This window comes from Sorex fumeus, unplaced genomic scaffold (genome assembly GCF_029834395.1).
Source record: "Sorex fumeus unplaced genomic scaffold, SorFum_2.1 ptg000009l, whole genome shotgun sequence".
Lineage (NCBI taxonomy): Eukaryota > Metazoa > Chordata > Mammalia > Eulipotyphla > Soricidae > Sorex > Sorex fumeus.
The window spans coordinates 18,977,914-19,000,957 of NW_026606066.1; the positions used below are offsets into that span (position 1 = coordinate 18,977,914).

General features: G+C 34.9%; 1 protein-coding gene across 2 annotated transcripts in view; it reads right to left on the reverse strand.

The window, feature by feature from the left end:
- SCN1A (sodium voltage-gated channel alpha subunit 1) overlaps positions 1-23,044 on the reverse strand; it is a 142,805-nt gene that overhangs the window by 50,903 nt on the left and 68,858 nt on the right. Inside the window, exons 3-10 of one of the 2 annotated variants that reach the window (XM_056110249.1) lie at positions 16,693-16,813; positions 14,221-14,308; positions 12,111-12,239; positions 9,919-10,010; positions 8,193-8,462; positions 1,786-1,849; positions 1,123-1,264; positions 122-328 (exon numbers count right to left, since the gene is read on the reverse strand). In XM_056110249.1, coding sequence (XP_055966224.1) covers positions 122-328; positions 1,123-1,264; positions 1,786-1,849; positions 8,193-8,462; positions 9,919-10,010; positions 12,111-12,239; positions 14,221-14,308; positions 16,693-16,813 — 1,113 coding nt within the window. The remainder of the gene's footprint in view (positions 1-121; positions 329-1,122; positions 1,265-1,785; positions 1,850-8,192; positions 8,463-9,918; positions 10,011-12,110; positions 12,240-14,220; positions 14,309-16,692; positions 16,814-23,044) is intronic. The other variant, XM_056110250.1, reaches the window with a different exon arrangement.

The following is a 23,044-nucleotide window of genomic DNA, read 5'->3' on the forward strand; positions in this document are numbered from 1 at the left end:
ATATCACTACTTAAGTATGGTATAAAATTTCTGTCTCTCACTTTTCAATGTTTTTTAATCAATCAAAATAATGAAAAAGGATTATACCATGAGCAGGGCCCATCTGATTCAGTGTATTTACCTGGGCTGCCTCCTGTTGCTTTTTAAGCTGCTCAAGCATCTGCTGAAATTCAGCTTCTTTCTGTTCTGCCTCTTCTAATGTGGCCTGGTTCTGTTCTTCATAGGCCATGGCTACTACAGCCAGAATCAAGTTTATAAGATAGAATGATCCCAGGAAAATCACCAGCACAAAAAATATCATGTATGTTTTACCAGCTGCACGCAATGTCTAGAAACAAAAAAATTAGAATTACTCTTTTGATTTACTAAGAGTTGTTTTCAACTTCTAATTGATTATGTACCTAACAGGACTCTGATACACATAATATTTATATTGAATAAATCTGTCCTATGTAAATAACTTTTTCATTAGTGTCATCCTCATTCCATCTCATAACTCATAATTCATAATCTGATTAATAGGCAGTAACTTTTGGATTCACCTGGAATAAAATGGAGTCAATGAAACGGAGTGGGGACCTCCATCAAAGAGCTGAGCCTTTGGTAGAGGTCAAAGAAGACACCACAGTTATCTTTCTACAATTGTTTCTTCATTTTTATCATCAGTCCTCTAAAAGATAAAACTTGAAGTAGTATATGGGGCAGAGAAGAGAATGATCCTTTGGTTTGGGATGATTTGTGTTTGAAAAAGCATGTCAAATAGGGGCTGGAGCTATCGTACAGCGGGTAGGGCATTTGCCTTGCATACGGCCAACCTGGGTTCGACTCCCAGCATCCCATATGGTCCCCAGAGCACCTCCAGGAGTAATTCCTGTGCATCGCTAGGTGTAACCCAAAAAGAAAAAAAAATCAAATAGTTTTAGTTTGAGTGGAATTGTGAAAAAATTGCTATCTTAATATCACAATGCTTAACATGAGGTATAATCAATACATTAGAGGAACTCCAATTTCCTGATCTCAATTCTGTTCTTTTCATTATTCTCTGTTATGGATTTCAAAAGTAGGTTGGTTTGAAATATGCAATTTTATTTAAAATGCAGAATGTTTCTCTTCAGCTCTTACCAGTTGATAAAGATTCTCCCAGAAGTCCTGAGTCATCAGTCTAAACAGGGACAAAAATGCCCAGCTGAAGGTATCAAAACTTGTGTAGCCATAATTGGGATTTCTACCAGCTTTCACACATATATATCCTTCTGGGCATTGACTATAAGTGGGGCAAAAGAAAGTATTAAAGGACATTAAGCTATTATTTTTATTTTAGCAACATATTATACTTTTAATATTATCTAGACAGCTGAAGTTGCTATTTTAAAGACTTACAATACAAAAAATAAGTATAATAATTCCAATTTTTTGCTTAATATAATTTTAGTGGCTACCTAAAGTCATCATTAAAATATTACACAACATTCCTAATATTAATTTAAACTATTTTATATTGATAATTATCATGTTAACATTTCTATTTCATTTTCTCTATTTCTGAGCCTCTGGTATTAACTATTAACACATATACACAACAAAGGGAAGAAATAGCATTAAAGTATTGCATCTTGAATTATAGAATATAAAAGTCTGTTCAACCTTGAAATAATCCCTTACTTATAAAATCTCAATTATAACTAATTAGCATGAATAAAATTAGTTTGTTGTTATCTATGTTTCTATAAAAAGATTAAAAACATATGTGTATATATACTCATACACACAAACATAATGACTTACCCTGCATCTGAACTATTTCCACATAGTAGTGCATCTAAAAAACCCTCCAAGAAATAATGATATCCTGTTTAAAAAAAAAGAAAATCAGATGGTGAACATTTGTATTACTCTGCAAATAAGAACGAGAAGATCTCCAGGTCCTGTATTTAGGTTTCATGGAGTAATTTTTAAATTTATTCATTTAAATATATAAGTTATTGCCCTTTCTTCTTCTAAATACCAGATACTGTACTAAGAAAAATTATGCCTAATAGTACAAAAATGTATTCATTATGAATGTAAAGTCAGTAATAGGCACAGGTACTAATACAATATTTTTGAAAGGCATCAATGGCTTTCTACTATCATCATTAAAATAAAAGTTTCAGGGCCCAGATATGTATAGTACAGTGGGCAAGGTACAGAGATACAGTACATTGCATGCAGTCCACCTAGATTCAATCTCTGGCATCCCATATAGGAGGACTGACACCTGGTTGCAGAGCCAAGAGTAACCCCTCAGCATTGCCAGGTGTGGCCCAAAACATAAATAACTAAATAAATTTCATTCTGCAAAATTTGAGAATGGCAGATAGTTCCTTGCATTCTCAGTAGCACCATATACTTAAAATTAAAAGCTGTGATATGCTTTTTAATCTTGTCTATAATTCCATTTTTAATATTTATTCATAATTTTAATTGAAGTAATGTTGGTCTACAAGACTGTTTTAGGGGTTTAATTTTACAGCTCTTCAAAATGTTACCACTCCACATCCTCCAAAATACTCCCTGTACTATTTATGAACCCCGTTGCCTGCTTTAGTCTTCCCCTTCAAAGTTTTATAATTATCACTTATATACTTTCAATTTCAGAATATGGTCTTTGCAGTTTATAGTTAAAGGCCCTTATATAGCACCAAGCATTAAAATACTGAACAAAAATATTAAATATTAAAGCTATAATAATTTCTAGAGGTGAAAATTAAATTATGGCAAAGTTTTCTTTTTCAATGTCCAGTGGAAGCAACACTACTGTGAATTATTCCTTGATATTATCTACTTATTTCTTACATAAGATAATATCTATCTAGGCAAGATTTAGGGGTCAGAGTAGATCTGGAAGGTTATTTGTCTTGGCAGTGGCAGACCCATCCTGGTGAGTTCCTGACACCACATATGGCTCCTCAAGCACTGCCAGAAGTGACCCAAACCCTGAGTCCTGAACAGGCCTTTTTGCATAGCCTGATGTGAACCAAAAATGGAACAAAAAGAAAAGAAAAGAAAAAAGAATCCTAGATACCGTGTATCTAGATAACACTGACAAGTTTAAGAATGCTTTTCACTGTGTTGTTAGTAACATGCATAGACATGTAAAAAACTTCAATATTTCCATCATTATAATACTCATCCTATACTATAAGTATGTATTTATAAATATTGTTTCTTCTTGAAGGAAGCACAATTATTACACAGTTACTTTTCTATGGTATCTAGCACTTTTAAATAAAACTTATGAGTGAGTAAGCAAATAGATGACAAAAAGAATCGATTTGCTCGAGCGGGCCCAGTAACGTCTCCATCATGAGACTTGTTGTTACTGTGTTTGGCATATCAAATACGTGCGGGCGAGATACTCTCGGTAGCTTGCCAGGCTCTCCAAGAGGGGCAGAGGAATCGAACTCGGGTTGGCTATGTTGGCCACTTGTAAGGCAAACGCCCTACCGCTGTGCTATCGCTCCAGCCCCAACAAAAAGAATATCACATATAATTCAATAATTAGGTTGGATTTTGTAATAAGAATTTCTAATTTTTTTCTAAATGTTATTTTTCACGGTCACGGTCACGGTCCGGTCCTCCCATTGTTCATCGATTTGCTCGAGCGGGCCCAGTAACGTCTCCATTGTGAGACTTGTTGTTACTGTGTTTGGCATATCGAATACATCACTTGCCAGGCTCTGCAGTGAGGGCGAGATACTCTCAGTAGCTTGCTGGGCTCTCCGAGAGGGGCGGAGGAATTGAACTCGGGTCGGCCATGTTGGCCACTTGTAAGGCAAATGCCCTACCGCTGTGCTATCGCTCCAGCCCCAACAAAAAGAATATCACATATAATTCAATAATTAGGTTGGATTTTGTAATAAGAATTTATAAATTTTTCTAAATGTTATTTTTAATATAAAATAATTCTTACGCATGGTTCTGTAATGATACAAAAATAAATATTTCCACTCTTAAAATCCTAATTATTTTGAACATAACATAGGTAAGATTTCTTAATTTTTAATTAAAATTAAATAACCAAGTAAAATGCATATGATAATTTCTGGTGTAACTTTTGACATACGTTGTTTATAAATAAAGTTTTGTTCATTTAATTCAAAGATCCATAAACAATCTGAAGAAAATATGACTCTTATTCAATGTTTATTTTCATATAAATTTTCTATTACTTTTAAAGAAAACCACTTTACCCTATTTGAAATAATCTGTTCCAAGAAATAAAATATTTTAGGCAAATGACAATAAATGTTTTTGGAGTTGAAAATTATCTCTGGTAACTTTGTTTTCCCTTTTACTTTAAGTATATATTTTTACTGTATATAATAAATCCTAAAATAGTAGGCTGTTGGTGACATTTAATATGCTTTTATGTTACATATATGAAAATTTTACATAATCCTAAACTAAAATGGGGCATTTAAAATATTTTTCTGACTGAAACCTCATGGGAAGCAGGGGCGTTCCCGGCTCGTCCTTCACGCCCTATCGAGGTCACAAGTTGCCCCCCACGAGCGGCTCTCCAGCTTGGCCATGGCTCCAGAAGCACAAGGACTTAATGCAGAGCCCAGCAGCTTGCAGCAGAAAAGTGAATGGACTATGCCTTAACCCATGTCACCATGCCTGCCAGGAGGGAAAAAGGTGTTGGTCCCTTCCACCTTTTTCCCTCTGGAAAGAAAGATGGCAGCCGTTTGAGAGCTTTGTGGAAAGCCAGGTATGAGCTGGTCGCCCCCATGAGCGGCTCTCCGGCACGGCCATGGCTCCAGAGCACAGAAACCAATCTCATAACTATCTGACTTTCAGCAGAAATACTTCCAGGGTTAATAAGTAAAATACCAGAAATCCAAAATCGCGCGGCCACTGTTGCGGCCACGCGACATCGTTTGTTCTTGTCACTAGTTGTAGAATACAAATTATTTTCACAATGCCTGTTCAGCATATCTGATTTGGGGGTGTAAACTCTAAATAATAATGGTGCATCTTTTGTCGAAACAATGAATCTAGTCAAAGTAGAGTGTTAACTAGAATTCATTTGCCTCACATGGATTGGGAGGGTTGCGGGGGGTTATTGGGGTTCTTCGTGGTGAAAAATAAGTATTTGTAAAGGGAAATATGTTTGATATTTGCATGACTGAGACTTAAACCTGAAAGCTTTGTAACTTTTCCCACAGTGATTCCATAAAAAATTAATTAAAAAATATTTTTCTGGCATTTTTATTTCCTTTTCTGGAACAGTACACTCAATGAAGCTCAGGACTTACTCCTGGCTCTATACTTAGGGACAACTCCTGCAGGTGCTGGCTACCGTATGTACTGCTGGGGATAGTACCCAGGTTAGTCAGGTGCCAAGACAAGCATCTACCCCACAATACTATCTCTCTGGCCTCAAGGATATATTTTTTTACCTAGAGATGTACAACAATAATATCTGCCGGGATATCACCTCACTAGAATTATGAAAGTTTATTTGTATTAACCCAAGCTATCTTCTAGATCTACAAGTAAAAAAGGACATTGATTATTTTTTTTAATTATGCTATCATTGCTTTAAGGGTTATAGAATCACTAGTAACCTTTAATAGTAATCCAACTTTTCTACACAACTAGTCACTGAGGTTTTTTTTCTTTGATTTTTTTCCTAAGTATTACTATTACCCTTTCACTGTCACTGTCCTGTCACTATCCTCCAATTGTTCATTGATTTGCTCAAGCGGACCCAGTAATGTCTCCATTGTGAGACTTGTTGTTACTGTGTTTGGCATATTGAATACATCACAGGTAGCTTGCCAGACTTTGCCATGTGGGTGAGATACTCTTGGTAGCTTGCTGGGCTCTCCGAGAGGGGCAGAGGAATCGAACCCGGGCATACAAGGCAAACACCCTACCACTGTGCTATTGCTCCAGCCCAATAAAGGTATAGCTATATATAAACAAAACAAACATTCTGAGTTTGTTTTGTATGTTTCATATTTGTATTTTTCAAAGATTATATGCCTCTTGGAGAGTCCGGCAAGCTACCGAGAGTATCCCACTCGCATGGGCAGAGCCTGGCAAGCTCCCTGTGGCCTATTCGATATGACAAATATAGTAACGACAACAGGTCTCATTCCCCTGACCCTGAAAGAGCCTCCAATCATTGGGAAAAGATGAGTAAGAAGAGGCTGCTAAAATCTCAGGGCTAGGATGAATAGAAATGTTACTGGAGCCTGCTTGAGTGATTTTATGATCAATAGGATGACAGTGACAGTGACAGATTTTTAAAAGATTTTCCCTTCCTTCTTGAATTTGTCTTAAATCTCTCTGCTTTTGAAATATTGAGATTGTCAGGTGCCTAAAGAAAAAATTATACACTTTCACCACTTTAAAGAGAAAGATTACTAAGATACAAATTTTCTATCTAGACTAGAATAAACAACTTACTTTTGTTATTGTAAAAAGAGAAATAATAGAATCATTATTTTCTATCCTTCTAGAGTAAACTAAACATTCAACTATATTTTTTGGACTCTTGAAGTCCAGATTTACTAATTTTTATGATGTCACCAATTTAGCTGTTTTTATTGCTCTCTTTTAAGACACCATTTTTTTATCTTTGATGTAATTTTACTTTTCAAATATAATATTTGTTATGATTACTTGGTTTTCACAGAATGACAACAAAAATAATCTACTAAGCTATTAAGTGTCCTGAATTCATGCATCATGAAAAATATTTTCCCAACATCCTCTTAGGAAAACAGAGGTACATAATGGTACACAGAGTTACATAATACACACAAGGTACATTCTGGTGTATAGATGCATTCCACAATCAACATGCTTGATGGGTTATATCTGCAGACACTATAGTTTAAAAAGGCTTTCATAGTAACAAAATAGGAGACTAACACCCCAAAATAGCCGAGATAAATACCAGGAGATTTACTTCATGGCTTGGAGGCCAGCCGCACACTCTAGGGGTAAGGGCAGCTCAGATAGAGAAGGGAGCACCAAATAAAGGATGTAGGGAGGATCCTCCCAGGATGGGAGAAGCATGATGAAAGTAGACCCTAGACCGAACATGATTGCCACTCAATGCCTCTTTTGCAAACCACAGCACCCAAAAGGAGAGAGAGAACAAAAGGGAGTGCCCTGCCACAGAGGCAGGGTGAGATGAGGGGATGAGGGGGGTGGGAGGGATACTGGGATTAGTGGTGGTGGAGAATGGGCACTGGTGGAGGGATAGGTACTAGATCATGAAACCCAAGCACAAAAGTTTGTAAGTCTACAACTCTTCCTCATGGTGTTTCACTAATAAAAAAAAGACTCTGAAAATAAAATAAAATAAAATAAAAAGGCTTTCATATATTTTGTGTCATTCTGTTCTCAGTCACCATGAAAAAAATGTATAACAACCAAAGTCCTTAGGGAACTTCATTCTAAGTTCTTCAGCATTCCAGATGATGATATATCATAAAATGATAAATAAGAGTTAAATTATTGTGAATGAAATAATGTTTGCTAATTCAGATGATGCTGCACTGCACTGTAGCACTGTCCTCCCATTGTTCATTGATTTGCTCAAGCGGGCCCAGTAACATCTCCATTGTGAGACTTGTTACTGTGTTTGGCATATCAAACATGTCATGGGTAGCTTGCCAGGCCTTGCTGTGCGGGTGAGATACTCTCAGTAGTTTGCCGGACTCTCCAAGAGGGGTGGAGGAATCGAACCCGGCTCGGCCATGTCGTTTGTGTGCAAGGCAAATACCCTACCCGCTGTGCTATAGCTCCAGCCCACAGTGGGTAGAGCGTTTGCCTTGCACACGGCCGGCATAGTCTACCAGAGTTTGATTCTTTTACCCCTCTCGGAGAGAGCCCAGCAAGGTACCAAAAGTATCTCCCCCACACGGCAAAGTCTGGCAAGCTCTCCATGATGTATTTGATATGCCAAACACAGTAACAAGTCTCACAATGTTCCTGGGCCCACTTGAGCAAATCGAACAACAGGAGGACAGTGACAGTAATAGTGAATGAAATAATAAAATGCATGTGCAAACCACTGATAAAGTGATTAAGAGATCACACCCTGATGTAAACATTAAAAAATTTTTTTTCAAGCTTCCCTGGAAGGCATATAAACAGAGGGAAAAACTACATATAACAGTAATTCTTACTTGAATCTTGAACATATGATTTCCAGTCAAATTCATAGAGAGTTTCATTTACAAGTGTGCCATTATAATTCACAGTTATATTTTTCTCTATACTGTGTTCCTCCAGCGAGGCATTAGTGGGAGGCCACTGGACACATTTATTGCGCAGGTTTCCCATGAAGAGCTGAAGCCCAATCAGCGCAAACACACTCAGACAGAACACGGTCAGGATCATGACATCTGAGAGTTTCTTCACGGACTGGATCAGGGCCCCCACGATGGTTTTCAAGCCTGAAGAGAAAGGGCTGTCACTAAAAACACTTACAATTTCTAAAATAACAAAAACTGCACACTTTTATGGAAAACACAGATTATATGTGCAAGTCTGCAAAATGATTGCAATGCCCATAGAAGAAACACGTCATGAAGGGCTTCTATTTTCCAATACTTCGTGGAAGTGTTACGGCATATTGCGGAGATGAATTAGAGAAAGATCCAAATTTTGTTACATTGAGAGAAGCTAGTGGGCTGCATCTGGTTTTCATGAAATCTATGTAAAGAAAAGGATCTTCTACAAGAAGACAACGCCCTATGCAATCACTACGTTAGTAAATTGTCAGATATATAAAAAATTATCTGAATAAGTATTTATAAATTTTTACATATGAGATGGAAAACCTTTTGCTATAGCACTAGAGGTGGTGTTGAAGTACAATTTTACTTTAAGATAATGTTTCATTAAAATTTAGCTAGTATTGGGCCAGAGCGATAGTACAGTATGTAGTGTGTTTGCTTTGCACCCTGATGACCAGGGTTTGATCCTCGAAATCCCAGATGATCCTTTGCACCCAGCCAGGAGTAATTCCTTAGTGCAAAACCAGGAGTAAACTCTGAGCATTGCTGGGTGTGACCCCAAAGCCAAAATATATTTTATTATTTATTATCCCATTCCTTTATTTTACTAAATAAAATATAAATTGATATTGTATGTACATAGGCATCAGCACTTACAATGAAAAAGAAATTATAGTTTGATATATTTAAGGTAAAAGGTAAAGGCCCTCCCGTTGATCGTCGATTTGCTCGAGCGGGCCCAGTAACGTCTCCATTGGAGACTTTGTTGTTACTGTGTCTGGCATATCGAATACTCTCGGTAGCTTGCCGGGCTCTCCGAGAGGGGCGGAGGAATCGAACTCGGGTTGGCCATGTTGGCTGCTTGTAAGGCGAACGCCCTACCCGCTGTGCTATCGCTCCAGCCCTTGATATATTTAATATGAAACAAAATTTTGGTACAATGGACATGCAGGAAGGAAAACATAAGATCTCTAAATGCAAGTTCCACTGACTGGGAACAAAAGGCGTAGTACAGAAGGTAGGGCATTTGCCTTGCACATAGGTCATCTGGGTTTTAACCCCAGCACTTCATATGGTCTCCCAAGCCTGCCGAGGAATGATTCCCAAGCACAGAGCTAAGAGTAAGCCCTGAGCACTGCTGGGTGTAGACCAAAAAACAAAACTCCACAAACTGAAAGATACAGGATCTCAAGCAAAGACCTAAACTCCAAGACTCAAAAAGTGTGAAACAAAATCTACCCCTAAGTAAGACAAATCATATTCTTCAAAATATATAATGTTGAATATTGTGGTTTTGATTCCTTAAATTATTCCAATTTTATTATGCTGAAAGACAAAGAAACTTGATTACCAAACATGATGAATCAACTTCAGTGTATAATCTATTTCTTACCTGGAATGACTGAAATAGTTTTCAGTGCTCGGAGAACTCTGAATGTTCTCAATGCTGAGACATTGCCTAGGTCCACAAACTCTGTCACATATCTGTAAAAAGGAGTTCACACACAAACAATAATGGGATACAAGGAGATACAGAGAAAGAGAGAGAGAGAGAGAAAGAGAGAGCGCTGTGGGTATAAGGACCCTATGCTTAATACTAGTCATTTCTTATCTGAAAATACAGAAATGATTTGCAAACCTTCCAAGACTCTGAAACTGCGAAGGCCTCAAAACTTCCCTAGGTTTACAAATTCTATTATATGACTATAGAAATAAATCATAGTTATTTTAGAATTATGCATGTTTTATTATTTTCCTGTGTATTTTTAAATTATATTGCTAGTTTTAAAGAAAAATATTGTAACAGGTTAGAAATAAGAATATATCACTATGGATTCCTTTATTCACATAATTTAAGGCCATAATTAATTGTAAACTTCATAAAATACACATTTTGGAAGGCAATACAATTAAGATTATGTGTAATTTAGAACTAACTCGAAGGAAAATGTTTCTTGGGTATTGGCTTGGATATTAACTCTTAAGTAAAAATTAGACCAACTAAGAATAATGCTTATGTAGTCCAACACTTGCTCCTGCCATTACTGCTACTTTTTCCTCATAACCAGTCATCACAAAATGCATTCTTTGGAACTGTGGACAGAGGAAATAACAAAGAATTGACTTAATAATTAGATACAGAATTAAGATGAAACAGGCAGTACTTGGAACCACTTCTACCCCTCTCCATCTTGTTTTACCTGTAAGAGGACAAAAGTAGAAAGTGAGCTTCAAGAGGAAGGATGAGGACCAGTGGTATTGGTCTACCTTCCTTTACACTCTACTTTCACCTACTTCTCAATAGTCTTCCATTACTTTTCTGATTCTCTTTGTTCCTTGGTAAAGTTTACCACTAGGAAGAAAAAAAATAGCACAGAAACTGTAGAAATTGTGAGCAAATATTGATGGGAGAGAAAAATAGGAAGGTATTTGTTAACAGATCAGTTCATGATATTAAGGGACTGAGCTTCACATCATGGGGCAGAGAGGTTACTTTGGACTGCCAATTTGTTAAAGATAATGCTCATGAAATGGTGGTGAACTTTTCCATTAGAGGGGGAAAGTGTTGTATACCAGTGATTAATGAAAAATTGATCCTCTTGGAAAAGGAAGAGAACAACTTTTTGAATGGAGAGTTTCATCAAAAAAAGAATAGGAACCAGAGAGCTAGTACAGTGGACAAGGAGGTTGCTCTGTGTTTGCCTAACCTGGGTTAGATCTTCAGTATCCCATATTATCCCACTGAGCTACCCATTAGTGATCTCCAAGAACAGAGTAAGGGATAAACCCTGAAAACCACTGGATGTGGTCCTCCAAATAAAAAAAAGAAGTGGAATAGTATGTGTATAAATCATGTGAAGAATGGCACTCCATTTTGATACTTTCTTATTCAGACTTATAGGATCTAAGTTTTAATGAAACAAATAAAATTTCATCATATTTTCCATTTCAAAAAGAAGGTTTATGCTGAGAGTTAAGAAAGAGTTCAGGAAAATCATAGAGGGAAATAAGAAAGAAAGGATAAATAGAGAAATTTCTGGAGAGGCAGTGATTCTGTATATATCTTTAAAAATCAACTCATCAATAAGACAATAATCTAGTATACTTAATAAATAACTTATCAAATAGCTTTTCTTTGCAAGTTAGAAAGTGTTGATACAAATTGATGCTCATTTTCTATTAGTGTAAAAAAAATTCTACAGAAGAACGTAAAGCAATGAGCATTTATGGCTGAAACATAGCTACAATAAAAATTAATACATTTTACAGATAAAATATGCATTTACTTGTGCTTCTCTACTAGTGTGTGTGTGTGAGAGAGAAAGAGACAAGAGAGAAAGATATGTTGAAAAAGTGACACGTGAAATTTGATGAAGTATGTTTGTTACATGTTAAAACTTATCTAAACTACCATCATTGCTTTATTTAAAAAGATGGCATTTTGACCTCTTTAAATCTATGGCTTAAATGTAGAGACTATAAAAAAAATTATCCATATGAAGCAAGAATATACCTTGAAGCAGAAACACTCAAAATATTTAAACTGCAGTCACTTTTGAAATTTACAAAAAAAAAGTCACTTACGCAAATGTTATGACAGTAAAGTCGAGCCAGTTCCATGGATCCCGAAGAAAAGTAAAATCTTCTAAACAAAAGCCTCTTGCAATAATTTTTATGAGTGATTCAAAAGTATATATTCCTGTGAAGGTATACCTGGAGACAAGCATTCAAAAGAAATTGACAAACAAGTAATTTTCTTTCATATTGTATAAAACCTCTATCATCTTGTAAGTGGAATAAAGGAATAAAGAAATAAAAAATCTAAGCAGGTTAAGACCATTTTTATGGAAAAAATTGAATAACTGTAAATTTATATTTAGTTCTTTGACATTTGAAGAGTTGTTTTTAAAATGTTCTAAGAGTTGAAATGCATGTTGTATAAAGTTTATCTAGTTACTATCTGAAATGTGTTGGTATCAATACAAATGAGGAAAGACTCCTGAGGATTATCTAGTTCATATACTTTATGAAAAAGTCATACACATCAATTTTACAGAAAAATAAACTGATCTTCCTTTGTACAATAAAATTAATAAAAAATATAGTAAACTCCAATCATGCTTTAAGAATGAGAGAACATGTACAAGTTCAACATATAAACATATGAACATAAAAACATATGACCAAGTCTTATGTTTTTGCTTTTTACAAGATATTTCTATGAGATAATTGAGGTTAACTCAATTAAAAGTGGGAATTTTTTTAATCCAACAAAGTAGATAATTCTAGGGTCATAAGTAAACTTTTCATTTAGATAAAACTACTGTTTTCACTCAAAGTTTAAATTGTCTACTCAGCTAAGATGAATGATATTTAGATGTTTCTAAACTGAAGTTTAGATGTTTCCAAAGTTTTAATTTTCTTCTGATAATTTGAAGAACAAAAATTACAAAATTGTGCTAGAGCACATATGGGACTTCACATATTAACTTTAGTATTTTAGAAATTCTTACCACAGAAATATTACTTTTGCCAGAATTAATGTCCCTTTTCTGACTGGCTCTAATCTGGAAGTATCCAGGAAGTGAAGAGGCTTTTGGGAATATCATGGTGGTTGTTTGTTTTAAGGGTCAATAGCCAATGAACAAAGTGGATGGTGGGTACAGATGCAATAGCCATTGTTAGTGGCAGCCCCAGATTATGAAGCTGCCCTGTGCCTTCAGAGCCATCACAGAACAGACCTCATCAATGAAGCTAGCAATTCTACTGAAAATACATCCCTAACTTTTGCTTCAATTTACTTATCCCAATATCCATGAGGACAGTGCTGGAGAGCCCTGGTTACTTTGGTGGTGATGGTGTGCAGCAATTTTAAATACCATTACCATAAACTTGATCATACCTTACTTTATTGTAATAAAAATTCTAAGCACTTCCCCCAAATACATAAAATACAAATCTTAAGGATTTTAAAAATCACTATTTGGTGAACACATCTGAAACTGATATAGGGATGAAATTAAGTAGATAATTCTGATGGAAGTAAAAAATTTTAAGATGCAACCTTGTGTTTTTATGGCACATATAAACTACCCTTGTTGAATTCTAACTTACTGAATTAATCTTCAATCAACTGGAATGAACATCTACCACATTGAATCTTTTCTGCAATTGCTTTCATCACACAGGTTTTGTCAAAGATGTTGCTCTTAAATGTTGATACTAAAGGGATATTGGTATTTAAGAATGACTTTGTAGCCAGAGTGGCAGTACAGAGTTTAAGGCACATGACTTGTACATAGCTCACCACAATTCAATCCCCAACACCACATGGTCCTCAAAGCACCTCTAAGTTCCGGTACAGTTCCGGAGGTCCCCAAGTATCACCAGGTAAACTCAGGAGGCCTCTGAGCACTGCTGTTCCCCCCTTTAAAGAATGAGGGCCTTCTGGTAGCTACCAGTTACAAATGAAGATGAAATATTAAATTCAACAGCATGAGAATGAGGCTGTGGGATTGTATCTATAAATAGCAATAATAAAAACACTTTCCAGTTTTAATGTACATTAAGATATATTAGCTTCAAAAATCTAATTATATATACATAGATATGTCTATATGTATACCTATCTTTATATATACATATAAACATGTATACTCACATAGTTGTGGTTTAAAATATAAGTTGAACTTACTCTACATTCTTTGTCCATTCGGGAGGGTTACTCATGGTCATAAACACACAGTTTGTCAAAATAGTGCACATAATTAGCATGCTGAATAATGTAGGTTATCGTTAAGGAATACACAAAAGAAAATCCAGACCGCCCTACTATATTATTTAAAACAAACACTGAATTCTCAAACTTCAGTTTAGCCAGTATTCATTGGTAGATACATTGTGGACAAATCATCTAGGCTCCTTAAATTTCAATGCTTTCATCTATAAAATATGAGTAAAGTACTATCATATAGAAAAGCTGTATATAGATAAGATAATTAATGAGAAAATTTTGTGTAAGTAAAATGTGTTGCTTTTGTCAGTATCATTAAATCAATAACTTTGTAGTCAATGAACCTTAGTGGGAAAACTGCAAGCTAGAGTTGTATAGTCTTTGAACTGAAAGTGGTGACTTGGCTAATTCTGGTGATTGAAACAGTAAATTGTTGAGCTGGAGAGATAGGACAGTGAGTAGGGCCCTTGTCTTGCATGTAACAAAACTGAGTTTTATTCCTGGCACTTCTATGGTTCCACAAGTCCTGCCAGGAATAAGCCCTGAATACTGCAGTGAGGCCCAATATTGCCCTCCTCCATAGAAAAATGTTGATGGAGACACATATCTATTGTATTATATTTTTTAAAAATGCAGATTACACAGTATCTTCCAACTGGTTTAAAAAATAATTTTCAAAAAGAAGAGTGTAACATTAATAATCTTGTCTGAGTTAGGTAATTGCAGAAACATCACATTAGACTGAAAAAAAAGTTTTGAAGACCGGTAATTAACATGAGGTAAACACGATCAAACTCAACATAAAATTAACCATGGGCAAGTTTGACCTCTCTGTGCCACTGAAACTTCTTCTGACTCTACTCACTTTGGTACAAAGGGATGAATTAGGTGCATAACTTATCAGTTTGAGAGGCAGTTCAATAAATTAGTTTATGTGACGTACTTCGAACTGACATGTATATTAGTAAAGTACATACAACAGCTTTAGTAAATGTTATCGAAGTGTTAAATTAACAAGACTTTTGGAGCTGAAAAAGATTCTATTTGGAGCTGAAAATGATTCTAAAAAGCAACTAGCCAATTTATTATATTTTAGAAATAAATAAAAACTAAGCTCTTGAAGAAGTTAGAGAACATGGCCAAGGACTAAAATATCCAGTATTCTTTCCAATACACTGCCAAAACAAAAATTTTCCATAGATAAAGAGAAAATTTCCTTTAAATGGCCACATGATGGCACTAAGAACACAAAGTAGAATAAGGAAGCCCCTAAACAAATAGCTTATATATATTTCAAATACTTAATTTTAATAGATATTTATACCATTGAGAAAGCTCTTACGATCAGTTTAAAAATAGAATGATCTACTATATTTTAGAATCCTTTTAAAAAATATCAGTTTGTTTCTATGATAATTGCAACATACTTCTTTTGTTTGTTTATTTTTTCCGCCACCCCCAGCAGTGCTCAGGACCTACTCCTGGCTCTGCACTCAGGGTCACTCCGGAAATGCTCGGAGGATGATATAATGTGTCAGGGATTAGACCCAGGTTAGCAGGATATAACCTAATCATTATACTATCTCTCCAGCTCCTCAACATATTTCCTATTGCCAAGGCCACTAACTGAAATGATAATCTGAAATGAAAACTTTTTACTGATATGAACAGAATGAATTCAATGAAAGAGTCAATTTGAAAAAAAAATAACACCATCAGGAATCACAAAGCTAAATCCCTAAAGACTATTTAGAAATATCATCTCATCTTCTTTCATTAACTTGGAGTCTTTACTAAGCAATTAGTTTTGCACAATAGGATCATAATATAATGACAAGATTGAAATTCAGCCAATATTCCATTATTTAATCCTTATTTCTTTAGTAAAATTCAAGAATAGCTAAGTATTAACTAAGCCACTAATTCTCCTGTGGAAATATACAAAGGTTTATTCTAAAACATACAATATATTTTATACTATATATTTGTTTAAACATGGTTCTAGAGTAGATTTCTTTGTTAGTATGTTACTGTTCATTAAAATATTTAGAAATTACAAAATTTGTACAAAAAGGCAAAAGTAAAAATGAATACTTTATACTAAGTATGTAGGGCTCCATATATATACTATTTTAGAAATATTTATGTATATTTTAATATAATATTTTAAATGCACATAATGAACATATTGTACAGTCTATGGCTATAGATTTGATAAGAAAAATATGTGTTTGAATTATATAATATACATATAATGTTTAAAATTGTAAGCTTCAGTGACATCGATACAATTAATAAGCTGTGAATAAAACAAAGATACAAAATAGGAATGGTAAAAACTGTAATATGTGGCTATTTACCAACTTAATTTTATATTTAGCTACAAAGCACTTATTATGTACAAATAGTTAATATTGATCACTTGAAAAGGATATGAATGTACCAAAATCTTAATAGCTACTTTCCTAAGAGGATTGAAGGGAGTTAAAATGTACAGGGCAGAGGTGGCACTGAACCGGAAGATGGCCTTCCCTTTATTCAATACTATAAAAGTCTGCAAGATAGGAACACAACATAGAAGTATGAAAGCATGAGCTATTTATATTCTATCACCTACTTTTCGTATTTATCATAAGAAATTATTTCAATGTTGCAACTTTTGGTTTATACAATGAACACAAACTGTCACAAGGTTTGTTCTTTTAACTAAAGAACATCCAGTTATCTTTGTTGTTACTTACCTTTTCCCTGATACTTACCTAAAGTATTATTTTACCTAGGACATTTAGTGAGGATAATTTTTTTTCTTTTCTTAATATTTTAAACTTCTGAGCTATGTGAAAACCTAAATAGGTACCCATTTAATTTTATTCTAAAAAGTGTAAAACACTACACTTTTTACAATGAGTTCAAGCTTTCCCAATTCAAATGTTGAAACATTTATCTTATAAAACATACACTCATTAAATAGTACTAATGCTATTTTAAATAAATATTCAATAATGCTTATAAAATAAACATTATCACTTGATTTTGATAGAAAACAAAGCCAACATAAATAGCCAACATCAAACCCATTCTTGAGTTTGATGGATCTAATCCAAAAATTGATTTATGAGGTTACATTCCCTTGTGAGTATCTGTACCCAGGAGTCCTAACTATTGTATTGGGATTTCTGAGTTAGCTGACACACTGAATTCTAATTCCAGTTGATTGCCTATCAGTGCTTTCTGAAGCACAGAAGAAAAGCTCAGAGCATCTGCAGAACCTAGAATTTAGGGGAGTTAACAAAACTGCAGTCCAAAAGTATAAACATATTAAAGAAATGAGTAATGTACTTTATGCTTATATTCTAACTAAGAATCTATAATGCTCTCCTGTTGTCTATATTTAGAATTCGAATAATTTATTCTATTTTTCTTCCCCTCCACTGAGCCTTTCTAAATTCAAGTAGAGCAACCACTCCAAAATGTCTTTGAGTTGCTGCTTCAAAAGTTTGTCATTTCTATTTTATGTATAAGTGCCTAACTAGTGTGGGTCTAATTTGTGGGCTGGTAGGGAAAAAGGCAGCTCAGATAGAGAAGGGAGCACCAAGTAAAGGGTGTTGGGAGGTTCCTCTCAGGATTGGAGATGCGTGATGAGAGTAGACTTTAGACTGAACAAGATTGCGACTCAATGTCTCTTTTGCAAACCAGAGCACTCAAAAGGAGAGAGATAACAAAAGGGAATGCCCTGCCACAGAGGTAGGGTGGGATGGGGGGTTGGGGGGTGGGAGGGATACTGGGACTGGTGGTGGTGGAGAATGGGCACTGGTGGAGGGATGGGTATTTGATCATTGTATAACTGAAACCCGAGCACAAAAATTTGTAAGTCTACAACTGTACTTCATGGTGTTTCACTAATAAAAATTTAAGGGAAAAAAATAATTTGTGGGCTGGGACAAGATATTAGGAATGCTTAAGAACTTGTAAGACAATTTGACAAACTAGTTCAGTTAAATCTAATAAAAGAGAGATACAGTATGATGGTCTTCGTCATTTTAACTTTCTAGAAGTCTTATATTTACATATCATGCATACTATTTAATATATATGCATTTTAAATTAATTTTGTAGTACTCATACAAGGTATTTATGTTTTTGCCCTAGTGAAAGCACACATATAAGGACATGGAGGTCCAATGTAAGCTAACTCAGAACTTAATATAGTTTTCCTTGCTTACCAACTGCCTAGGCTTCCTTTTCCAAAAAATATGCTAAGTAAGAACTGATAGAAATACTGAGGTCTAAGAATGAGAAAGTAAAAATATAATCTAGCATAAGTATATTATAAATATAATAATAACCCCCTTTCAAGTAATTGCATATTTTGCAATTTTATGCAAGATAAATTAAATATATATACTAGTGATTCAAAGAGATAACTGAGGAAGAAGTTATAGTTCACAGGAGGTCTATAACAAGGATGTGATGGCTAGGCAATGATAAGGTACTGATTGTAGCTCAATGAAAGAGAAATTAACTAGACTAATTCTAAAAATATGGAACCACACACAAAAGATATATATTATCTGTAGCACTGGTTATGTAGTCAACCTCATGTCCAAATTATGAGTAGAAAAGTATTTGCCGTAGAGGCAGACTGGGGTAGGAGGTACAAGGAGGGTAAATGGGGACATTTGTGGTGATAAACGTACACTGATGAAGGGACAGGTGTTGGTACATTGCATGTCTGAAACCCAATCCCATGGACAAATTTGTAACTATCTCATGATCATTTAATAAAAAAAATTTTAAAGGAAAAAAAGAGCAGAAAAGAGCTGGGAACTCTAATTCAATGAGTTGAATTGAATAAAAACCTTTACATTCCTGCAGTAGGTAGGTTATTCTAAATATAAGTATTCATTTGACATAAAAAAGTTAATATTCTGGCATAAAAATGAAAATGAATCTACATAATTCTCAATTTTGAAGGACTTTTATTAAACTACTAGTTATACAATGTACTTTATTCAAGATTTAGAAACCCAATGAACATGTGGAAGATAACTGACTTTTAATATAATTTACAAGATTTATGTGTACAATGTGTAAGTGCTTGATACTCAAATTTATAAACAGAATTAACTAGGTTTTACACTACAGTAATTCATGTTCGGCTTTAATTTTTCACAAGATACATGGCCTGCTAAGTTCTGTTAAAGTTTCCCTGAAAGCAGACAAGACCAACTTTGGGATGACCATTTTTTATATGTTCTGTAAGGACCTTATAATACTACTGATGTTAGTGAAGGGAAAATTGTTCGCATGGATTGTTTATAGAGTTGGCAGGAAACATTGTTTATTTACAAGTAGTCAAGTAACTTTAGAAATTTTAAACAGAGATATTAGCCTTTTCCATTTTACAGATAAGAAATAACTTGAAAAGAATTTTAAGTTTAATCAACATAATACAGACTTAAACAGCAAAGAGTTACATAGTTTAAAAAGATGAAGACTTGGGGCCTGACAGATAGTACAGTGGATATGGTGCTTGCCTTGCACATAGCAAACCTGGTTTCTACACCCGGCAACTTTTTTTTGTGGGGGGGAGGGTTTGGGGGAAGCCAGGAAGCCAAACTTGGCATCATTCAGGGATTACTCCTGCTCTGCACTCAGAGATCACTCCTGACACAGGTCAGGAGAACTATGTGGTATGCCAAGGATAGAACCAGGATCAGCTAGGTACAAGGCAAGCACCCAGCCTGCTGTATTAACTCTCTGGACTTCAGAGAGGACATTTTAAAAAGAAAGTATCAGAGAGCTTATTATAGTTTAATACTAGCATCCTTTAAATTTAATTTAGTTCAATAAAAATTTCATTAACACAGATTCATAGGATTATTTTTTATTGCATTAAGTTAATTCAATGTAAAAATAATTCAAAATTTATGGTGACAGTAGAATGGTTGATTCTAATAACACCTAGCTTAAAATAAACGTGTCTTTAACAGTTAAAGTTATAGGGGTAAGGGAGAAGAAAGTCATTTTAACATGTAAGCTATTTTATATGTAAGAACAAATCGCAAAATACAGTATTTTACTCTACTGGTAATGAGGTTCTGCGTATGAATTACAAGATAAACCATTTTAAAGGTATATTTGCAGGGATTAATCCTTTGAAATAGTAATAGTTGATAAGGATTGTCAATATCTCTTCCAACATAGTTACAAACATAAGTAGTATTTATTGAGTTTATATATAGATAAAAATCTATTAATATGTTTGAGCATTGCAGATTTTGAAAAGAAGCATCCAGAAACTAGTTTTCAGTGTAACTGTTAATTTAATTCATCTAAGTTCAAATGATATGGATCAGCCATTTGCTGCTTGCAAATCTCTGAGCTACAATTTATAGGGAAAACAATGATTCTGAGATAGTAATCCCCAAGAAGGTTACAAATCTGTTAACATTCAACTATAACACTGATGGAAGAAAAGCTAGAAAGATCAAAGTAGGCTTATCTAGACCAGAACTGTCCAATGGCAATAATAAGTGAACTACAAATCTGTGCCACATATACGATCTTAACTACTTAAACAACTTTTTTTAATGAGTATAATGAAGCAGGTAAAATTAATTTCACAATGTTTCCTTTTATCCAATATACTCAACATAGCATCATTTACATATGAAATAAATATTTTAAATTATTGGGTTATTTCACAACTTTTCAATACAATTTTGTTTTTTCAAAGTATGTACTCCTGTATTTCAAGCACAATGTGTAGTCACACATGGCTAATTCCTATTGTATGGAGTGTACAGACATAGATGCAATTCATTTATTGTCCTTCCAGGACATACTTTCTCAATAAGCCTTATTTGGTAAAAATCTTTTCTGGGTCTAAAAGCAAACTAGAAACACAGTTGAATATTTCTTATAATCAACATTTTAACAACCTAGAAAGCAACCTAGGAAGGATTAGACACTGAAACTAAAATTCTGAAGTTTTAGTAAATAACCCTGGAGATAAAGGAATAGCAGGGCTTTGTATCAGTGTTAATTAATTGTCTTTTAAAGACCTCAAATAATTTTTTTGCATCATACCCAGTGATGCTCAGGGGTTACTCCTGGTTCTGCACTCAGGAATTACTCCTGGTGGTTCTTGGCGGACCATATGGGATGCTGGGGATTGAACCTGGGTCGGCCCTGTGCAAGGCAAATGCCCTACCCACTATACTATCACTCCGGTCCCAATACCTCAAATAATTAATGATAAATTTACACAGTTTAAATTAGATAAGTAACCTACAAAAGAAAAATTATGACTGCTATTAAAATTCATATAAAAGTCAGAGTCCAGAAGCTGTTGAAGTCTGGGCTCCATGCACATCACAAACCACACCAGACTGGAAATGAGAATGAAAGTTTGTGCACAAGATAAGTATATCCCAGTGTTGAAATTTAGCCAATCACTCTAGCTAAACTTCCCACCAACCGGAACTTCACTGACTAAAAAAAAGTTCCTCACCTTGGGCAACTGGAGTCCTTGCGTCTGTTTCCTGACATTTTTTCTTTGTTTTTCCTTTGCTGAAACTGAACCAGAGACCAAGTTTCAGCTCTTCTCTCTATATAATCCTTCCCTAATCTAACTGCGTTGTTGGTGTAGAAATAATTATGTATAGTAATTTGGAATAAATTGCTATTTAATAATTGATGCTAGTTATCATCTAGAAATGTTTTTTCTCTCAGGTTTTAGGAAATAATTCTGTTTGTAATTTTTCATGCTGAACATTAATTTCAACCAGTCATGGTTTCCAAGTTTCATTACTAAATATGTCTATAATTTTACATTTCTTGTAACCTAGAGAGCATGCTTCTTAAAGTTCATAATTTAAACATATGTCCAACTTTGTGTTTATCTGGAAAGAAATAGGCAAATGACATAACTAATCTCAAATTTCCAACCTTTGCTTCTAAAGTATACCAACAAAAGGGAAAAAATGGTGGTTAGCAATATTCATGAACAATGTAAAAATGTAGACTAACCTGTAGAACTTACCTCTTCATCTCATCTAAAATAGGTAGTTTTCAACTTAAACTAACATAATAAAAATAAATGTATATAGGGGTCAAAGAGAGAGAGTGCAGCAGCTTGGGTTCTTGCTTTGTTTGTAGCCTACCTGGGTTATATCCCTGGCATTCCATATGGTACCCTGAGCACTAAAAGGAGGAACTGCTTTACCAGGAGTAACCAGGAGTAACCCCTGAGCATGGGGTTACATGTAGTTTACACACAAAAACCTACACGTGTGTGTGTACTTATATTTATTATATACCTCAAAAGCCTATGTTAATGAAAGAGTTTTGAATGTGGAATTTTGTTACATATCAAACAATGTGATTCTAAAATTGACAGCAGAGTTCCAGGATGGGATGCTGCAAGTTACACCTCTCTCCTCCTGAGGTTGCCCAGGACACAGTGGTAAGGCATTTGCCTTGCGCGCAGCCAACCCGGCTGAGCGGGTTCGATTCCTCCGCCCTCTTGGAGAGCCTGGCAAGCTACCGAGAGTATTGCCCCCACGCCAAACACAGTAACAAGAAGTCTCAAAATGGAGACGTTACTGGGCCCACTCGAGCAAAATCGATGAACAACGGGAGGACAGTGTTTTGTTTTGTTTCTATTTTCTGCTGGAAATGGAGCCAATCCCATTTATTCACTAAACTATTGACTTAAGGAGAGATTCCAGAAGGGAGGGTCAGAATGAAGCCTATGTTCCAAAGAGAGATATTTCAAAGG